The following is an 18971-nucleotide window of genomic DNA, read 5'->3' on the forward strand; positions in this document are numbered from 1 at the left end:
TTTAAAGGAGGATAGTGCAAATACAAACACAAAATCTGAGACCCCAAAACTACAAGGAAATTAAGCCAATTCAACCAGACACAACAGAAAACAGATAAATGAATTATTCCCTTGGGTTTAAGCTTTCAATCTTCGGCACTTTTAGTCCCAAATAGATGCTGTCCACTAGATGTCTCTCCTGTCACATGGAGCGTTTGCTGCCATAATGAGTTTCTGTTCACAGCTAACCACTCTTCACTAAGAAACACTCTGCTGTGATCTCCTGAAAACGAAGCTACAATAATAGAGTCAATAGAGTCATGTCTGTCTTCATAAAGGCAGCTGATGGGGGACAGGAAACCGGATGAGAGTATGTTAACGCTCCGATCACCACAGCACATACAAACAAACAAAACAATAACATCATAGCCTCGAGGGTCCACTGCAGTGCAGTCACAGCCAAAAGTCCCGACAAGAGACCACAGATGTGACTCACACAAGATGTCCAGGGATATAATTGGACTTCCTGTTTCCAGCTACCCCAACCAGAAACCACAATGTCTTTATAATCCTATGGGATTTACTGTATGTCTATGGCATCCTGTGGTGAGTTTGCTTTGGCTCCATAAAACAACAAGTCTCTTTTACACGATATTGTTTTTAAAATGTCACAGTCATTTTTTGTTTTTGTTTTTGCATAAGCATAAAAACAAAACATTTATTTTACTTTACTAACCTACCATCAGCTACAGTGGCAATGGATTTGTGCATTTGTGTCTTTAAAATCTAACATCTTTCAAAAACTAGATTTAAAATAACAAATGCAACCTATAGAGTTAAAGTTACACTCTAAAATGATTGGTTCAAAACGTTCCAAACTCTCCCATAGCGTCTCTCATTGCTGTACTGTAGTTAGAACATTTAGGTTATGTCTACAGACAAAAAATGGTATGGTTGTGCCTGTTTGAACTTACTTTAAATAAGTAGAAATAAAGCATAAAATAGAAATACTCAAGCGCTACACTAAAATATTGATTACGTTTACTCTGACATTATTGTATATTATATACCTTTAGTTTAAAATGCAAATACTCAATTACTCAAACTTTTACTACAAATGTTCTTGCGGTCCGCGACTGATTTGACATTATCATATCTAAACCAAGGTCTCTGCACCCAGGGAGCAGTGTAGGAACAATGCTTTGCTCAGGGGCCGCTCTGTCGTTTCAGGACTTGAACCGGTCCCCGTGGACTGAGCTACCCCCACCACATACATTGATGCCTTGAGTTCAACCCAAAGGTGTTTTGTCTGTGATTTGGTATTATATTATCTAAATCTGATGTAGTAAAGTTAAAGGTAAATCATCCCTTCTGAAATGCAGGGAATCAAACAAGCACAACAAATGGGAATTGGCTACTCAAGTAAAGTAGTACAATTGTTACTTTAACAAGTACTTTCCACTTTCTTTATAAAGGATATAGATATTTCGCACTATACTGCTAAAAGGTTCCTGTCTAGATTGAGTTGAGGCTTATGAAATTGTGTAGTGAGTATACACAGTAGTTTGAAATACTTCAACCTAAAGAATCTAAATCAGACGGAGATGTGTTTGTTTGTGTGTGTGGGAGGAAACTCCTGCCTTGGGAGACCTTCACATCTTTTTGCATTCTCCCCCTCTCTCTCCCCCCCCACCCCCTCTTCATTTCCTGCGCGGTGCCGGTCCTCCCCCTCTCGTTGTAAACACACCCATTGATCCAGTGAGGAGGACTGGGAGCGCAGGAGCCGCACCGCCACACAGGAGCCGAGCAGCCGCCTCCAAACAGCTCATCCTCTACTCTAAAGCACGTTCATTTTTACGCTTCATTTATCTATACTAACATTTCCAGATTTTCTACACACTGTTGCGCGTTATCTGACAGAACCGTCCTCATCCTCCCTGATTATCCGCCAGCAGCTTATCGGAAATTACCAAGGAGTTGTGACTCCCGAGCGCAAGGCTGCATCGTGGCTCTGTCAGAAGTGGCATGTTCGAGGGATACTGCGGACCCAAATGAACTCCTGCTTTCACCCAAAGAGGTAAATTGAACAATTACTCTCATCTCCCGTTATAGCTTATTATTGTATTGTAACAGCATCCCTTTTTAATAAAGGAAAACTCCGGTTCAGTGGCAGAGAAAGCGTAACAGAAAGCAGGCTTATGGACAAAAGATTGTTGTTGACATTCCTTTATTCTGACAATATAGCTATAATTTGGTATTGATTGTCTTTATTTTCATGAGATTCCCTCTCAGTCCTTTGTGCTCTCTTCGGCATCTCCTCCCTGCATGCTCGAGATGTTTTGAAGGCGACATCAGGTGTGACACGCTCTTCTTGGTGATGATCAACACTATGTTCTCAGTGCAGGCAGGGGCTTTGGTACAAATCTTGCTCAGATGTGTGTGTGGACACTTGGGGTTGGACTATACATTTGAGATTTGAGCTGCTGGCTGTGTCCCCATGTTCTGCATCTTGTTTAATTATTTCTTCCCCCTCCAAGTGGCAGATGCACAGATCTGGCCCACATACGCCCGGTGTTTACTTTTGAAGTCTCTCCCACCAATCCCTCTTCCTGCGTCCATGGTTGACTGTGAACACCTGGCAATGATTTTAAACAGACTGCAGCCAGGCCTCAGATAGAGAGAGACCAGAGGCGGCATGGCTGTTTCTTTTTTTTGACTGAGTGCTTTGTGAGTGTGCATGTATGTGCTCTGCTGCTCTGTGGCTGTGATCTGTTTTCTGTGAGGATGACAACTCTCACAGACATCCAGCCAAGAGCTCGCTCTCACACTGATGGCATATTTTCCTCCTCTCAGGGCACGTCGGTGTGAATGCACTCTGTTACTGGGACATAACACAGATAGGGGAGTAACAATACCATGAGCACTTATTTTTTATAGATGGTAATGATTATAAGTATTGATTTGAGGTCTGCAACCAAATGTAATTGGCATTTAATCAATATTATCATCATTAATTAGCAATTAATCTTACTTTCTTTAATTAGTTGGTTAATTTTTTGGTCTAAAATATGTTCCAATTTAGTGGGTGATGTCTTCACACTACACATTTGTCTGACAAACACTCCCAAAACATAAAGGTAGTCCGACTGTTATGATATGAGACAAAGAAAAGCAACACATCCTCATATTTGAGAAGCTGAGAAGAGGATGTGTAGCGCTTTTGGATAATGAAACAATTGTCCGATAAGAAAAATATATCCAACCTAGTTCCTCGAAGTCTTCTCATATAATTTCCCTCAGAAGTATGCAACATGTAATACCATTGTAAATCCACATGTAAACCGAGGTGGGGTGACCAACATGTTTAGGGTATTACTTTTTCTATATCAAGATTACAAACTTGAAGTAAGGATTTTTTTCTTATTTACGGCATTAGTAAACTTTCATTTCAAGAGGAGATATAAGACTGACAGTCAGTGACAACAGTTAAGCAAAGTTGTCAACAAATGTTTTCCTTGATGGCCCACAAATAATATCAATAATTTTCATTTTGCATTCATCTTCCAGGATTCAACCAAACAATTACGAGATAACAAAATGCCAGAAATAGGGACATAGTAAAGTGAATTTATTTACTTTTTTCAAAATCGATAAATATTGTTTACATTCACATGCATCACGGTTTAGAGGCTGATTAGAAACAGGATTATGGTTATATAGGTTGCAGTAATCTGATTTCTCCAATAATCTGTGTTACATGTGTTGAGTTTAAATGCAGAGGGATGTTACGTAGCTGCAGAAAAACATTTTTACATAACAGCCAATAGTCCGAACAATGGACGAACTGGAATACAAGATAAACAAGAGTTTGTGTTAAAACATTTATGATTTTTAATTCTGAAACTATTCAAGGTCCGATCAGATGCTATTGGCATTTATTAAATCATGCCTACAGGAGGGCCGATGCTGTGGACAAGCACATTTATAACAAAGGACCATTCCTATTTCAATTACAAATAAAAGAACACAGGGTTTTCAGGTCCTGCAGGTTTAGTTGTTAATCCAGGCTTTATCCTTTAATATGCAAATAGCATAAATCTCTGCTCTTCTTCTCTTTGTTCAGCTGCACTGCGCTCACTGTATGAATGAGTGAGCGCGTTCATCCAAGGACAACTTTGTTTGGTGTTCAAATAAATGCAAAACACCTTCGGTAATGCAGAAATGTTTTAAATAAATATGAAATCATTGTATTTTCACTATTCCTCCTACAAGCAAAGCATTATCATACCGCATCATTTGATCACATCTGTTGATTTGTCCTCAACTGTTTCACTGTCAGAAGTGAATTGAAGTGTTCATCTGCCAGTCAGATAGTGACCTGACGACTGGAGGTTATATTTGTTAACATGCTAATTATTAGTATCTGCAAAACCTCCTCCAAGTGGTGATTTATTAGGGCCACTTATTCAAATCAAGTCACTTACAACTTACAATTAACAAACATGCATACTGCAGCATCAGTACTGTGTGTGTGTGTGTGTGTGTGTGTGTGTGTGTGTGTGTGTGTGTGTGTGTGTGTGTGTGTGTGTGTGTGTGTGTGTGAGGTGATGATTGCAGGTGTGAGAGCAGGCTAAGGTATTCTCATTATAGCTGAGCCATAGCTGGAATGCAATAAATCCTGTTGAACCAAGGCTGCTGCGGTTGGTTTTGTATTTAATCAACTTGTGATAAAGGAAGATCTTGCTCTTATTATTATCATTAAAGTACAGTGTGTTGGATGAAGAAAACTTCTAAATGGAATACTTTCCATGAGAACTACATTTAACTATGTTTAACCTACTGCATGGCTTTAAACGGAATAATTATATTAACGTGAAATTAAAAACCAACATGGAATTATGTTTGTTATGTCATCACATTAAATAATGTATCAAAAGTAATATGCTATTTTAAACCAAACCATGATCATTTTCTAAACCAAAGCAAGTCATTTTAGTCGTTTTTCTGTGTTTTTGTTTGGTTGCAATTTAAACCGTTAACCACTTGTTTAAAACTGCGACCATAATGAGATGGAGAATTCGTTTTTTTGTATGGGAATGTAATTAAATGCCGGTACTAAATGTCAAACTATTCCAAGTAATATTGTTTGAGGCTTTTCAAAACGTATTAAAATTGGCTTGTAAAGAATGGTAACACACACACTTTCTTATTATAGCACTTCCATAAGGCTGCAACTAACGATTATTTTCATCATAGAATAATCTGCAAATGAATTACAAGTCCAAGGTTGTGTCTTTGAATGTCTTGTTTAATCATTACAAAAACCAATGATATAAATATTAATATGATTAAAGCAGAGAAAAGTAGGAAATACTACTTTATAATACTACTAATACTAAATACTATCTGAAGGGCTGAAAACTGCATTTTCGGACATTTTGTGATTATTTGATCCTCAAAATACATGGTATTTTTTCCTGAGAATGTACTCATGGTTGTAGCTTCATATAGAATTAAAACAAGTTATCTTCTATCCCTGCAAGCTTCCTGACCTGTTTTGAGTGTTGGCTCCTGTTTTAAAGGCTTAGCTTGGAATGCAATGCAAGTGGTTTAACCCTCCTATTGTCTTCGTTTCCCCCCCCTTACTTTGGTGTTCGCGGTCAAATTTGACCGGTCCTGTTTTAACTGCTATTACATTAACACAAAAACCATTAATCATCACCACATTTCCTTTAACACCCTTTCAAACTGTAAATATTGTATCAGACTACTGGTATACATGAAAAACTGCAGTAAATATACAAAGAACAGACACTGAACATGTATTGCGTTTGCAAATTATTATTTTTTGCCAGGTGTGATCCATGTGGGGGGATGGGCACATAAGAGCGGGAAATGTGTCAAATTGTTCTGTGTGTGTTTGTGTGTGCCAGGTGTGATTCACATGGGGGGATGGGCACATAAGGGGGGGGAACACATCTAGAGTATGTGTGTGTGTGTGTGTGTGTGTGTGCGTGCGTCGGTGTTTGTCTGTGTGTTTTATCTGATCCGGATGGTTACTAATTCCTTTTCTTTATGGCGGTCATTTTTGACCGGGAACAAAGTTGACTAAATCATCCAAAATTCAATGACAGTGGTGATCAGCAATTGTATATGTTCAAATGTCTACTGTGAAGGATATCATAAAGTAAATACCTTTTGCTAACACAGGTTGTGTTTCCCCTTTGACAGCTGCAGCCAAACGGCCAGTCTGGGTGTCTGGGTTGCAGCTGGTTTTGGAAGTTAGTTTAACTGGATTTCGTCATTTCCCAGGAACTTGTAACATAAAAATAACATTTGGTTGAAGATAAAGGATTGAGCAACACAGCTCAGCATTGGATTTTCAATTGTTAGTGTGGGTCACACCTGATTGTCTATTCATGAAACAACATTCTGAGGATCATGAGCAGATGATGCAATGTAAAGAAAATAGAAACTCGTTTTTGCAGCGAGGTTGTAGATCACTTATGACATCTGGGAACTTTTGAACTCTTTAAATCTTGAAGTTTTAGTTGACAAAAAAATCAAACACTTTATGTAAGGTGTAAAATGCCAGAGACACTACAGGTGCAAATATTTAAAAAAGAACCAAGCTGAAATAATTGAAGCTGATAACTGTTTGAGAAAACTAGAAACATCTCATGCCTGTTTGGATATGTAAACGGCAGATTTTGGAAGTATCATTTTTCTTTAAGTATACTTTCAAAGGAAGCAAACTTCTACCACTCCTTACATCATTTGGAGTGATTTACTAGGTCATTCAGGGACACAGTACCTGTCGAAACATAGTGCCAGAGACTTTTGACAATTCTAGAAACTGGTTCAAATGAATGTGAGTTCTGAGCGAGGACAGGGCAAGGACAGTGAAGATAGGCTGTGACTTTCTGGAGGGGAGTGGAGTCAATTCTGTGCATTACTCAGAGGCTTAAAGGAGTCCCGCTGTCTCCTTCTCTCCTCACTTTATAAAGACCTCTGCAAAGAGAGACTTACTTGTAAATCATGGTATCTCTAAAAGAAGGGGATTAGTGCTGCTTGGGGTTTGGAGCAGAAAAGCCTCTTGGTGGTGCGAGAAGACAATAGTTATCTACTTGACCTTCATAACTCCCAGGCGTCTGCTGTTGTGCAACTTGTAATCACGGATCTCTTGCTTAATGTATCTCTGGGGAAGGATTGAAATACTCACCAAAAAGGCACATCATCATCATAATATGGATATTACAGTTGCAAAACGCAATATTTCAGCATCAATATCCCAGTGTCATGGCTGAGATTAGGCAATAACACTTCTTCAGTGAATATAGATGGATCCAATATAGAACATCATTTCTCATAACACTATAATGATCCAATTTCCTTCCTTAAACTGTGTTTTGACGGGAACAGGTTTCTATATCATTATTGAAACTTGCTTCCTCGTTACGGGAAACTCAATATCATGGTGCTAAACTCACAAAATGTTCTTCACCTAGCAGATATAATTGATGTGTGTCATTTTACTTAGGAGTTTGCTCTCGTTGTCTTACTGACACATCAAAGGCACCCCTTTAGCTGATGTTGAAGGGGGTTGCGCTCTTTGTTCGACTGTCTTCACTTTGAGTCAGTAAGAAGGACTCTATCAGCTTATGATCGTAGCAACAACAAGATAAAAAACGTAAGATGATTGTGAATTCAACGAGTGAACGAGCACCTACAGTAAAGCCAACACATTAATTTGAAACCATTTAATTTACCTCCTGTTTGAAAAGACAAAAACCACATGAACACAAAACTGAACCCGAACTCATACCAATCCTCTACTCAGCAAAACATTGAATAATCTTGTGTAACGGCAGTGTTTCCCACAGAATTTGATTATATTTGTGGGGGCACCGCACCTGAATGGACTTTCATTATAAAATGTATTTAAGAAATCTTGTCTTTTCTTTTTCAGGATTCAATGAAAATGTCTGTGTGTGTCCATGAGAACCGGAAATCCCGAGCCAGCACCGGCTCGATGAACATCTACCTGTTCCACAAGTCCTCCTATGCGGACAGTGTGCTGATGCACCTCAACTCTCTGCGGCAGCAGCGGCTCTTCACAGACGTCCTGCTTCATGCGGGGAGCCGCTCCTTCCCATGCCACCGCGCCGTGCTGGCCGCCTGCAGCCGCTACTTTGAGGCCATGTTCAGCGGCGGGCTGAGGGAGAGTCAGGCCAGCGAGGTCGACTTCCGTGACTCCCTTCACCCGGAGGTGTTAGAGCTCCTGCTGGATTACGCCTACTCATCACGTGTGGTCATCAATGAGGAAAACGCAGAGTCTCTACTGGAGGCTGGGGACATGCTGGAGTTTCAGGACATCCGGGATGCCTGCGCTGAATTCCTGGAGAGAAACCTGCACCCGTCTAACTGCCTTGGCATGCTGTTGCTGTCTGACGCCCACCAGTGCATCAAGCTGTCAGAGCTCTCCTGGGGAATGTGTCTCAGCAACTTTCCCACTATTTGCAAGACAGAGGACTTCCTCCAACTGCCCAAAGATATGGTGGTGCAGCTTTTGTCCCATGAGGAGCTAGAGACAGAAGATGAGAGACTGGTCTATGAGGCGGCCCTTAACTGGATCAACTACGACCTGGAAAAGAGGCACTGCCACCTTCCAGAGCTCCTGAGAACGGTCCGCCTGGCCCTGCTGCCCGCCATCTTTCTCATGGAGAACGTTTCTACAGAAGAGCTGATCAACGGCCAGCCTAAGAGCAAGGAGCTGGTGGATGAAGCTATCCGCTGTAAGCTGAAGATCCTGCAGAACGATGGCGTGGTTAACAGCCCTTGTGCCCGACCAAGGAAGACCAGCCATGCCCTCTTTCTTCTGGGAGGGCAGACTTTCATGTGTGACAAGTTGTACCTGGTGGACCAGAAAGCCAAAGAGATCATCCCCAAGTCTGACATCCCCAGCCCCAGGAAGGAGTTCAGCGCCTGCGCCATTGGCTGTAATGTGTACATCACCGGTGGCAGAGGTTCAGAGAATGGTGTATCCAAAGATGTGTGGGTCTATGACACCGTCCAAGAGGAATGGTCGAAGGCGGCACCCATGCTCATTGCCAGGTTTGGCCATGGCTCTGCGGAGCTGAAACACTGCCTCTACGTGGTGGGAGGTCACACAGCTGCCACCGGCTGCCTTCCAGCCTCTCCATCGGTATCCCTCAAACAGGTGGAGCAGTTCGACCCAGTGGCGAACAAGTGGACAATGGTGGCTCCTTTGAGAGAGGGTGTGAGCAATGCAGCGGTGGTCAGCGTCAAGCTCAAGCTCTTTGCCTTCGGAGGAACCAGCGTCACCCACGACAAGCTGCCCAAGGTGCAGTGCTACGATCCGCAGGAGAACCGATGGTCTGTACCCGCGTCCTGCCCGCAGCCCTGGCGCTACACAGCCGCTGCCGTGCTGGGAAACCAGATCTTCGTCATGGGCGGGGACACAGAGTTCTCTGCATGCTCTGCTTATAAGTTCAGCAGTGACAGCTACCAGTGGACTAAAGTTGGCGACGTGACGGCCAAGCGCATGAGCTGCCAGGCTGTGGCATCGGGAAATAAACTGTACGTTGTGGGTGGGTACTTTGGCACACAGCGGTGTAAACTCTGGACTGCTATGACCCCACGCTGGATGCTTGGAACAGCATCACTACTGTGCCATACTCACTCATTCCCACTGCTTTCGTCAGCACCTGGAAGCATCTGCCCGCTTGAGCCCCAAAACCCTCTTCCTACACCTTCTCAATGAGGTAAGTTTGACATCTCACTTTTCTTTGTCTGTTTATAGGTCTTGGGGGGTAAATATGTCAAAGATAATTGGCATTAAGTTGGGTCTGAAGACTACACATTTCGAAATGAAAACAATCTAGAGTTTGGAAAATGAGCTTACCGGACTTATGTAGCCCATTTCTCATCTCTGCATGTGGTTAGCCGCTCAAGGCTACTTTTGCCAAGTAAGGAGAATGGGATAAAAGCTCTATTCCTGCAGCCTTTTAAACTGCCCATAGTGAGTCTGTCTTCTATATAATAACAAGACAGTAACAGTTTGACAGGTTTTTTTCCTTTAGCTAACGGTGCAACATTGATGTTCATTTGCATTCTTAAAGTGTGCACGGTTGTATTTATTTGTTTGTTAATTAATTACAGCCAAATCAATGTGGTGTTTTTGAGGCAGATTCAAATAAGTATTCCATATCTTAAATATATACAGTGTATTTATATAATAATAATAATGAATATAAGCAAATATATTGGCATATATTTCATTTTCACACTTCACTCCACATAAACAGAATCAGGTTGGCAGTGATGCTTCTAATCTGGCAGAGACACAGAGATAAATAGGTCAAAAATATTTAAAAATGCAATCCATAAAACATTGATGTAGGCTGTATTTGCAAATCTGTCAACATATATGACAATCTGTGATACCTTGCATTGATGTTGGTATGTGTGTTGGGTGTCTCATATTTTCAGAATAAGAGAAACACTGTAAGTGGAGTATTCTCAGAAGAAGCGAGAAAGGAGCTCTCGCGGAGGCAGGGTGGGGGGATTGATGGGGGCTTGTGTGCGTTAGTTAAGTGAGTTATGCTGCTGTGGGGATGGGCTGAAGGACAGAGAGGGTAATTGAAAGAGAATAGGATACTTTTATTGCTCCTGTGGGGGAAATCCCTCTAAGAGGGAAATGGGGGTCTACCAATTAGACAAGCCACACACCAGCAGGCTACAACACCCTGGCAAGGATAATCCACTCTCTGCCGCCTTCCTTTGATGAGGTTATGGTCTTTACGGCGGTGAGAGGGAAGGCAGGCCGGCGACTCATGCAGTGTCGGAAACCATTCATCAGAGGTGACAGAGATGTGGCAGGAAAGGAAGTGAGGAGGGAGAATCGTACACCTCCTCCCCCCTCAGCCCTTGTTAGTGGTGGTCTGAACATTTCCTGTGATACTCTAGTGTCTCTTCTGCCTCCATCTATGTCTTCTTTACCTCAATGTAACCCTGCTCTCCTGCTCTGATGATGATCAGGCCAGACGCATGTGGAGCATGGGTAGTCAGCTGGCAAAGCGGATCGTTCTGCATGCTGCAGGCTCATGATCAAATCACATTAAACTATCGCTACACCCTACACTGTTGCCCCCACACATACCCATGCAGGCAGTCTTTCTCATTTTGCTGTATTTATTAAAATGGCTCGGGGCTCTAAGCTCCTGAGAAAGCCAATGAGAGCAGAAGAATGACTCCCCAGCTGTCCAGCAAAGGCACAGTTTCCCATGTGATAATGCCAGGAAGCAGCAGAGCAGCTTCACATACTGTGATGTTCCTCCACTCTCCACAGGATGAAATATTTGTTAAGACTTATTATTCCCTTTCTTTTCAGTGACTCATCTCTGAAAAGGAGAGAGTAGACTGAAGGTTTGAACTATCTCTAAGCCAATGCAACACAGTGCTCAGTGAAGGACATAATCCTGCTACTTATTTAATACTGAATTTGTTTTTGGTGCGCCTGCCTGTCATGGCAACTGACAGTCTCCTCACTGGAAGCGTTGAAAAGACGAAATGTGGAGGAATGGAAAAGAAGGCCGACTGTTTAGGAATGAAAGGGGAAGGAAGTATGTTAGACCTCACAGAAGGAGATTGTAGCTGAGAGAAAGAAGAAGTTCTCTCGGTTTTTCCCAGGGGAACAATCCTAACTTGTCTGAGTTACTTCCTTTCTGTAGTTTTTCCCTTGGAAAGCATTTAGTGGGTTTTGAGAGAATACAATAACGAAGTATTTTTGACTGCCTTCCGTGTTGATAATGCAGTCCTATTTTCGGGGTGACTGAATGTAATTGTAGATATTTGGAGGTTGAAAAACAAAGTACCAGAAACCAAATACATGCCACCACAGTGTCTTTGAGCACCTGAATAAGCGCTTAGAAAACAAAAGTATTATTATTATTGTTTAAGAGTCAAACTAAAAATGCAATACCAGAATATCCAAAAATATGTGCACATACAAGAATGTTGACACAGTATTGAGGTCAACAAAAATGATGGAGGTCAATACCATCATGTGATATATCAACATTTAAAGGCCTAGTAATCAAGCAGCTGTATGCCTGAGCCTCGTGTATTGTTCTCTGTTTCTAGGATTCCTTTTCACTTTGAATAATGAAAAAGTCACCTTTTAACTGTTGAGTTAAAGGCGTCATACCCATTTAACAAATGATTCTTTTGTCTTCCTCAGATTTCCCTGTTTTGCATCATCTACTGGACTCCAACTGTGAAGAAGCACACATCCTCTTCCTCTAGAAGAGAAACTAAGCAGTGATGTACAGACACCCGCATTCATCTTGTTGTCGCAGAAGAGGCAGAAACTGGACAATAGCTGGACACTTTCAATGGAATGATGTCGTCCTTCATTTCCGAGAAAGAAGCTGAGGCATACAGCACAGTAGCTCGCGCAAACAAACTGCTGCTTGTTACATGAGGCACAAACTACCACCTTGTGTACATCTGGCATATCAGGCTCCTGCTTTCATGCTGCCATAGAGGACTGCAAATATAACACACAGCCTGCATTTCTCCCATTTAGTCATGACAGGCTTGTGCGGATCTGTATTGATGTTTTTCTCCATGATAAAAAAAGCTGAAAAATAATACTCTATTCATCGAGGCTGCAATGTATAGCATGATGGATGTTCTACTTAGATTGAGGGATGGAGAATGCAATGTTGGTGTGCTGAGGAACTGACTGAATATAGCTGATTTAAAAAAGGCACAATGAAGGAGCAATTCTCCCCCTTTCTCTCCTCTAATAAGCTCTTTTGTTTGACCCTTGTTTTTTCCTTCTTTCAAAGACGTTTCTTTCAACAGCTCTGACGGTCAAAAGAAAACCTTTTAAGTGTTCCTCTCATGAAGGCTTTGGCCGTTTGCTGTCACTTGCAAGCCACGAGGTGTTGACGACCAACACCAGCTGAAGCTGAGGAGGATGAAGGGGATCTGTGGGGAGGTGCTTGGGGTTGCGACCTTACATGTTTGCTGTTTTGCAGCGAAGCATTAACGCCCGCTGAGTGCCGGTTAACTAACCCACTGTACACAGAGGCGGTATTCATAAAGAAAACTGTCACATTCAGCTGTACACTTAACGCAGCTTCTGTTATTCTGATAAAAAGCAGTTGCTCGCCTGCTGAGTCACCGCTTAACCTTCCTACAGCATGTCCACGCATAGTGATTCAGTGACTCTGGCATGAACCCTTCTCTTGTCACAGAAATCTTGTCACCTTAAACTGAACTGAGAATGAATCAGTTTCTTTTCTTTTAAAACCTCGCTGCAATGTAGTCTTAATTTATATGACAATGATGATTACTCTGTTATTTTAATATGTTTAATCCTATTTATTTCTTCTCTGCCTGCATTCTTATGTGAATGTATGTTCGGGTTGCGTCATGCATGGTCAGGTGTTGTGCTTTATTTGATCTCAGTCGGGCTGCATTTTGCACAATTCACTCTTTACCAGGAGGAACTTGTTTTTAAAAAAGTTAAACGAGTGTAGAAGAGGAAGAACGGATTACTGATGGGGTGAAGCAGTTTAGGCTGCTGCCCACATAGGAAGACTGAACGGGGTTGAAATATTATCCCTTTTGATCGATTATTTTAAAGCTCACTGTTGGGTCCAAGCCTGTCTTAAATTGTGCCGTCGGGGGGCCAAACAGTACCAACAAATCAAGAAAGTATCAAACCTGGAAAAAGTGCAGTATGTGACCCTGTAACTAACCCTGACATGGTTCAGAGTGGGACATTCCTCCAGCTGTCTCAAGGACAACTGGAGGACTGTCACATGTGTTAACTTAACTCATCGGGGGTGTAAACCCAGTCTTCTTCACCATTAGGTTGAGAAAGAGTTGAATCCATTAAGCTGTGCATTGATAAGGGCAGACACCGCAGTGCTTTTCACCATAGTGTCAATAATGCACATTGAAAAAATATGAAAAAAACAACATTGCAAGTTCCTAAAGACCAAAAAGAGAGAATGTCTTAAACACTTGTATAACACTTGTAACTCAAATCAGTGTTTTCTGTCTGTATGTCTGTCTATAACTGCCTAAACATGGATGTTTTACATTTGAATATTAATGGGATCATTGAATTCAATGTAAGAGGTTATGTTTTGGTGGAATATGTAAACATTTCTTTTCAAACGTCCTTCATGACAAAAGTCTAATCTGTGGGAAAACAGCTCTATAAATTCCTGCTCTGCTCCTGAAGCCACCCAAAAGATGTTTTCCTTTTATTGGCAATTTCAGGACTTCTTTGGAGACCCTTGGGGCTTCATAATGTTGACCTCCTCCAACCACTGAGCACAGGGTTTCTGGCCCCACCAATCAGAGGAGCATTGCTTTCCCATAGAGCGCAAGTTTCCCTAGCAACAGCGAGCAATGAATGCCCCCTCAATTTGCACCTAATTGCCGAGTGGCACTTCCCATTTCTACTCTTGCCCTCCGCTTATCCTCGGATTTATCTGGAAATCCAGCTGGCTCAGATTGGCGCGCAGTGTCCCGCTTTGCATAATGATGTAAAATTAGACAGAACTGACTGTCAATGTGTATCAGTTTCATTTTCTTTGTCATGTAAGAGTTTAATTTCTATTTTTTATGGCATTATTTTGTACATGTGATTTTTTTCACAATGTGAAATTCATGGCTAATAAACATAAGAGTTTTTTCCTCTTGACTGTAAAGCATTGTGTCTTTGTCTTCAGTATGGATATCATTTATGTTTAAAAGGGAAAAGCAGCGTGAACACAGCATAAGGTGCGCTCTCATTACTGCATGTTTCACATATTTAGGCAGCTTTGGAGTGAAAGCAGCAGCCAGGGTGTCCTGAGGTATTTAAGGCAGTATATCATGCGTACAGCTTTTGTTCTGTGGAGGAGGGACTGAAATCATCTTATCAGTGCCTCTGGCTTCTAAGCTTCCTGCACAAGAACAGGCGAAACACAGCCAGATACTTTTCCTTTCTCTGGCAAGTCACCTTGGCAACGGCAGCCTTTATCTGCAAACTGTGGGGGCTGGAGGAGAACACGACATCTCAAAAAGCACCTCTCTCCTTTCGCCCTCCCTGACCTGCCTCCCCTTTAACTGCCCTACACCCCCTCTCACACTTTCATCAGTGAAATGCCTCGCAGAGTGGTTCCCAATGGTGGAAAGTAACTAAGTACATTTACTCAAGTATTGTACTTAAGTACCTCTTTGACATATTTGTACTTTACTTGAGTATTTCCATTTAATGCTACTTTATACTAAAAGTACAAATACATTTCAGAGGCAAATATCTCCACAACATTTATTTGAACACTACTCTCTACATATAAAAACACATATGCTATGCTGATGTGGTATAATGCAGTACTATACAGTGTTTCAGGTATCTACATTTGGTCCACATTGACAATACAAAAATGCTCTATACTTTAAAAAAAACAGGATAATATAATAATCATAATAATATAAAACTGTGAAAGGAGCCATTCTGCATAACGAGTACTTTTTACTTTTGATACTTGAAATATATTTAGCAGACAATACGTCTGTATTTTATATTATTCTGATTGGGCCATTGTGCAGAATGAATATATTTTGATGATAACACTTTTGTACTTTTACTTCAGTAACATTTTGAAATCAGGACTTTTACTTGAAGTGAAGTATTTTAAGACCACTGGTCTTTTACTTAACCAATGGATTAAACCAGTTTCACATTATATATACCCCACTTTGGTTTACCAGTGGTTTTACAACGGTCTTACGATTTGCATTCCTTGTATGAGGGAAAAGCCTTTAAGAGGACACATTTTTAAGATCTTTAAGATGGAAAATGTTTTCTTATTGGACAAGTACTTCATTATTCAAAATGCTAAACATTATCTTATTAGCACCTCAATTATGATTTGCTGTTCTTTGTCGCATCTAATCTGACTATCTTTAGTTTTTGGGATTGTTTTTCAGACAAATATGTCGTTTGAAGACATCAATTACTATGTTTTAACAATTTTTTGACCAAAAAATAAGGATTAATTGCTAAATAAAGATGAAAACAATGATTAAGTAAAGGATTTGACTACTTCCTCCAACACTGGCGGTTCTTCAGTTAGCGTCCTGTTTCTGATGCTCCCTGGTTTGTAAGAGGTTAGATCCCATTAGAGTGACTGCAGAGCACACTGCCACTTGCTGCATTCCTCCAGGAGTCTGCCACAGTTTACATTCCTTTCCCTGACAAGGCTGCTGACCGGTGACATGAGGCTGAGAAACACCAGTTTTACTGGATCCAGACCCTCATGCACTCACAAACAAAACACACTAACTGGAGGGGGGAGGGGGGATTAAACACACACTCTTCACTTTCACAATACGTGCCGACATGTTGTTAGAAATCTTATCTGCAGGTTTCAAGATAAGATTTTCTCAGGCGGATGAGAAAGGAAATGGTTGACATGTGGGAGCTCTGTGTGTGGGAGGCCCCTCAGAGAAACCCCTGTGATATCCAACAGTCCCCCCATTAATCAAGACAGGAAGTTGAATTTCCTGTCCGTCAGGAAGAACCCCCCCCCCCCAGAACATACCCCTGATAGCTCAACCCTTCAACGCTGTGAATCCTCCGGGTGCTGTTAGCTTATGCATAGCTTGGCTGAAACAGTCTAGTGTTTTGTGTGGGAAGTGTGTATGTGTGGTCGAGTGTGATAAAAACAATGTACCTACAAGTCGCAGTCGCCTGGCAACACAGCATTAACCGTAACTCAGTCATGCAAGTGTGCACACACAGAGGAGACGTTTTCCAATACATTTAAAATTAGCGGCAGATGTCCTTACAATGCACTGTTTGTGTCGGCATCAATATATGTCACGGTCATTAATCATCATCACCAGATTTAGAAGCAATAAAAGCACGTAGAAAATATTAGTGAAAGCATCATTCGCTACAGTATACGTCAGAATCAGAAATCCTCTGTTTGTCTCACAGTGAGGACATTAACAAGCAAAGGGAGAGTGCAGACAAAAGGCAGAAACTGTTTGAATAACATATGATATATAGAGACAAGCACACCTGAACAAAGATACACATTTTCCCAAGTAAACCTTAGAGGAAACGTCTGGTGTTTCTCTTGTTTTTCTTTGTAAACAACTCCCAGGAACAGACTAAACCCAGCACTGTGTGTTAGTCTGTCCCTCAATACTTAATGACTTCCCCTCTGCCTGTGGCACTCGCTCAGCACAGAGAACATTGGTTACTACTGAGGATGGAAATCATTAAAGGAAACATTATTTGTATGACTTTGTCTAAATATTTTGACTTTATTCTGAAAGCTGCAATCTTTGTGTGGCTATAAACCTCTTGCATGATACATAGGCAATACATTTAAGAGAGATAAAATCATATTTGGTTTTGGTCTTTTGGTTTTCAAAGGATTTGTTGACAAAAGGAAAACGTTGCGGATTGTTTCCAATAGCAAAGTAATACTGCAAATCCACCAAAAAAAACAAGATATCAGGATAGCGCAACTAAAGAAAATGGATTGCAACATAGTCAAGCAATATGTGCTCGAGCTGCTCTGCTCACTTCTGTTGATTATGTAGACTTGAGAAGAAATTACACAAATCCGTCTCTTCTCCCAGCGGATTTCACAGGATTTCATCAGCCGGCAGGAAGTGCAGGTAGGTTGATACAAAAAAAAGTGTGGTGCGTGTCTGAGCTTTTTCCCAGCTACAAAATAAAAATCATACCATGCAGGGCGGAGCTGGTTTAAACCATTCCAGACACAGACACTGTGATCATGTCAGGGATGTTTTCTCAAAATGAGAGAGCGTCCACTGGGCCGTGCTCTGACCTCTGAGTTACATCAGCATTCAGGCAGCAGACCCTCAGGCAGGGGGGCTGTGTCAGGGGCCAGTGTGTCGCTGTCAGATGTCCGGAAATCGAATTTTAATCAAAGATCTTCTTATGGCAAAGTTTACTTTACATTTCATTTCATTTGAAGATGTTCTTACTGCCGACTCCATCTTCATCTGGTTTCTTCTCAGTGCTCATTTTCATTTTTTTTTCCTGCTTTGAAATGCAAACTTTAAAGAAAAAGTTTACTGTCCTTTCCAAAGCCCCGCAGCCGGCTTATCTGGACCGCAAGGCAGACTCTGGAGATAACAAAGTGAGGAAGAAATCTGCACGACTGCTAAAGAAAGAGCCGTGCGAGGCTCAGATCACACAATCTGCCTTTATCAGAGCTTCCTGTAACCTGCAGTGCGGTAAAGATACATGTCCGGCTGCAGAGAGGTTTGCAAATGGGTAGTATTACTTTTGTTTGTGTCTAGAACCTTATTTTCTGTTTTATCTCTTAATTATTTAAACAATTTCACCATGACTTCATTAGTCCTCTGTTTATCCTCCACTGCATGCGCCCTTCCCTTGGTTATCGTGAGGGGGCTGACTGAAAATGGATGAGAGGTAATTAAGGAGGTCTGCTTGAACGCACAATGGCTCCTCTCTTCTTCCTCTTTTCATTCTCTGCCTGAACCCTTTGTCTCTCACTTGTGTCATTACTTTGGCCTCCTCCCTTGATAATCCCGCTGACCTCATCCTTGTAAATGTGTGTCGATCCCTGAGAAAGATACCCCGCTGATTGGGTTGCTTTGCAGCCACAAGCTAATTTACTGCTTGAACATCACCTGAAGTGATTTTCCATCAGATGAGGACATTTAAAAAACGGCTGTAATTAAACACTTGGGAGCAACCAATACGTGACTGACCTTGACCATTTTTCTCTTGACTGCTCTGGGAAGAACTCCACGGACTTTGAAAGGCAACAAACTTAACGTGAAGGCACATTAGGCTTTTTAGCGTTCTTCCTTATGAGAAATATCGATACTTTTTAATGTGTGTTCTTTAAATATGATACAACTAATTGTGCAAATAAGAGACATGCTGG

The 18971-nt window shown here is 41.5% G+C and overlaps 1 protein-coding gene across 1 annotated transcript; it reads left to right on the forward strand.

Annotated features, from left to right (window-relative positions):
* The first annotated feature begins 1777 nt into the window (after positions 1–1777).
* Positions 1778–9758, forward strand: enc1 (ectodermal-neural cortex 1). Its single transcript, XM_034123348.1, is given in 3 exon segments — positions 1778–2056; positions 7949–9614; positions 9617–9758. Coding segments are annotated over 2 exon segments (1773 nt in total). The 5' UTR covers positions 1778–2056; positions 7949–7954; the 3' UTR covers positions 9730–9758.
* The last annotated feature ends 9213 nt before the right edge of the window (positions 9759–18971 follow it).

The sequence above is a fragment of the Trematomus bernacchii genome, unplaced genomic scaffold (assembly GCF_902827165.1).
Source record: "Trematomus bernacchii unplaced genomic scaffold, fTreBer1.1, whole genome shotgun sequence".
In the NCBI taxonomy this organism is placed as follows: Eukaryota; Metazoa; Chordata; class Actinopteri; order Perciformes; family Nototheniidae; genus Trematomus; species Trematomus bernacchii.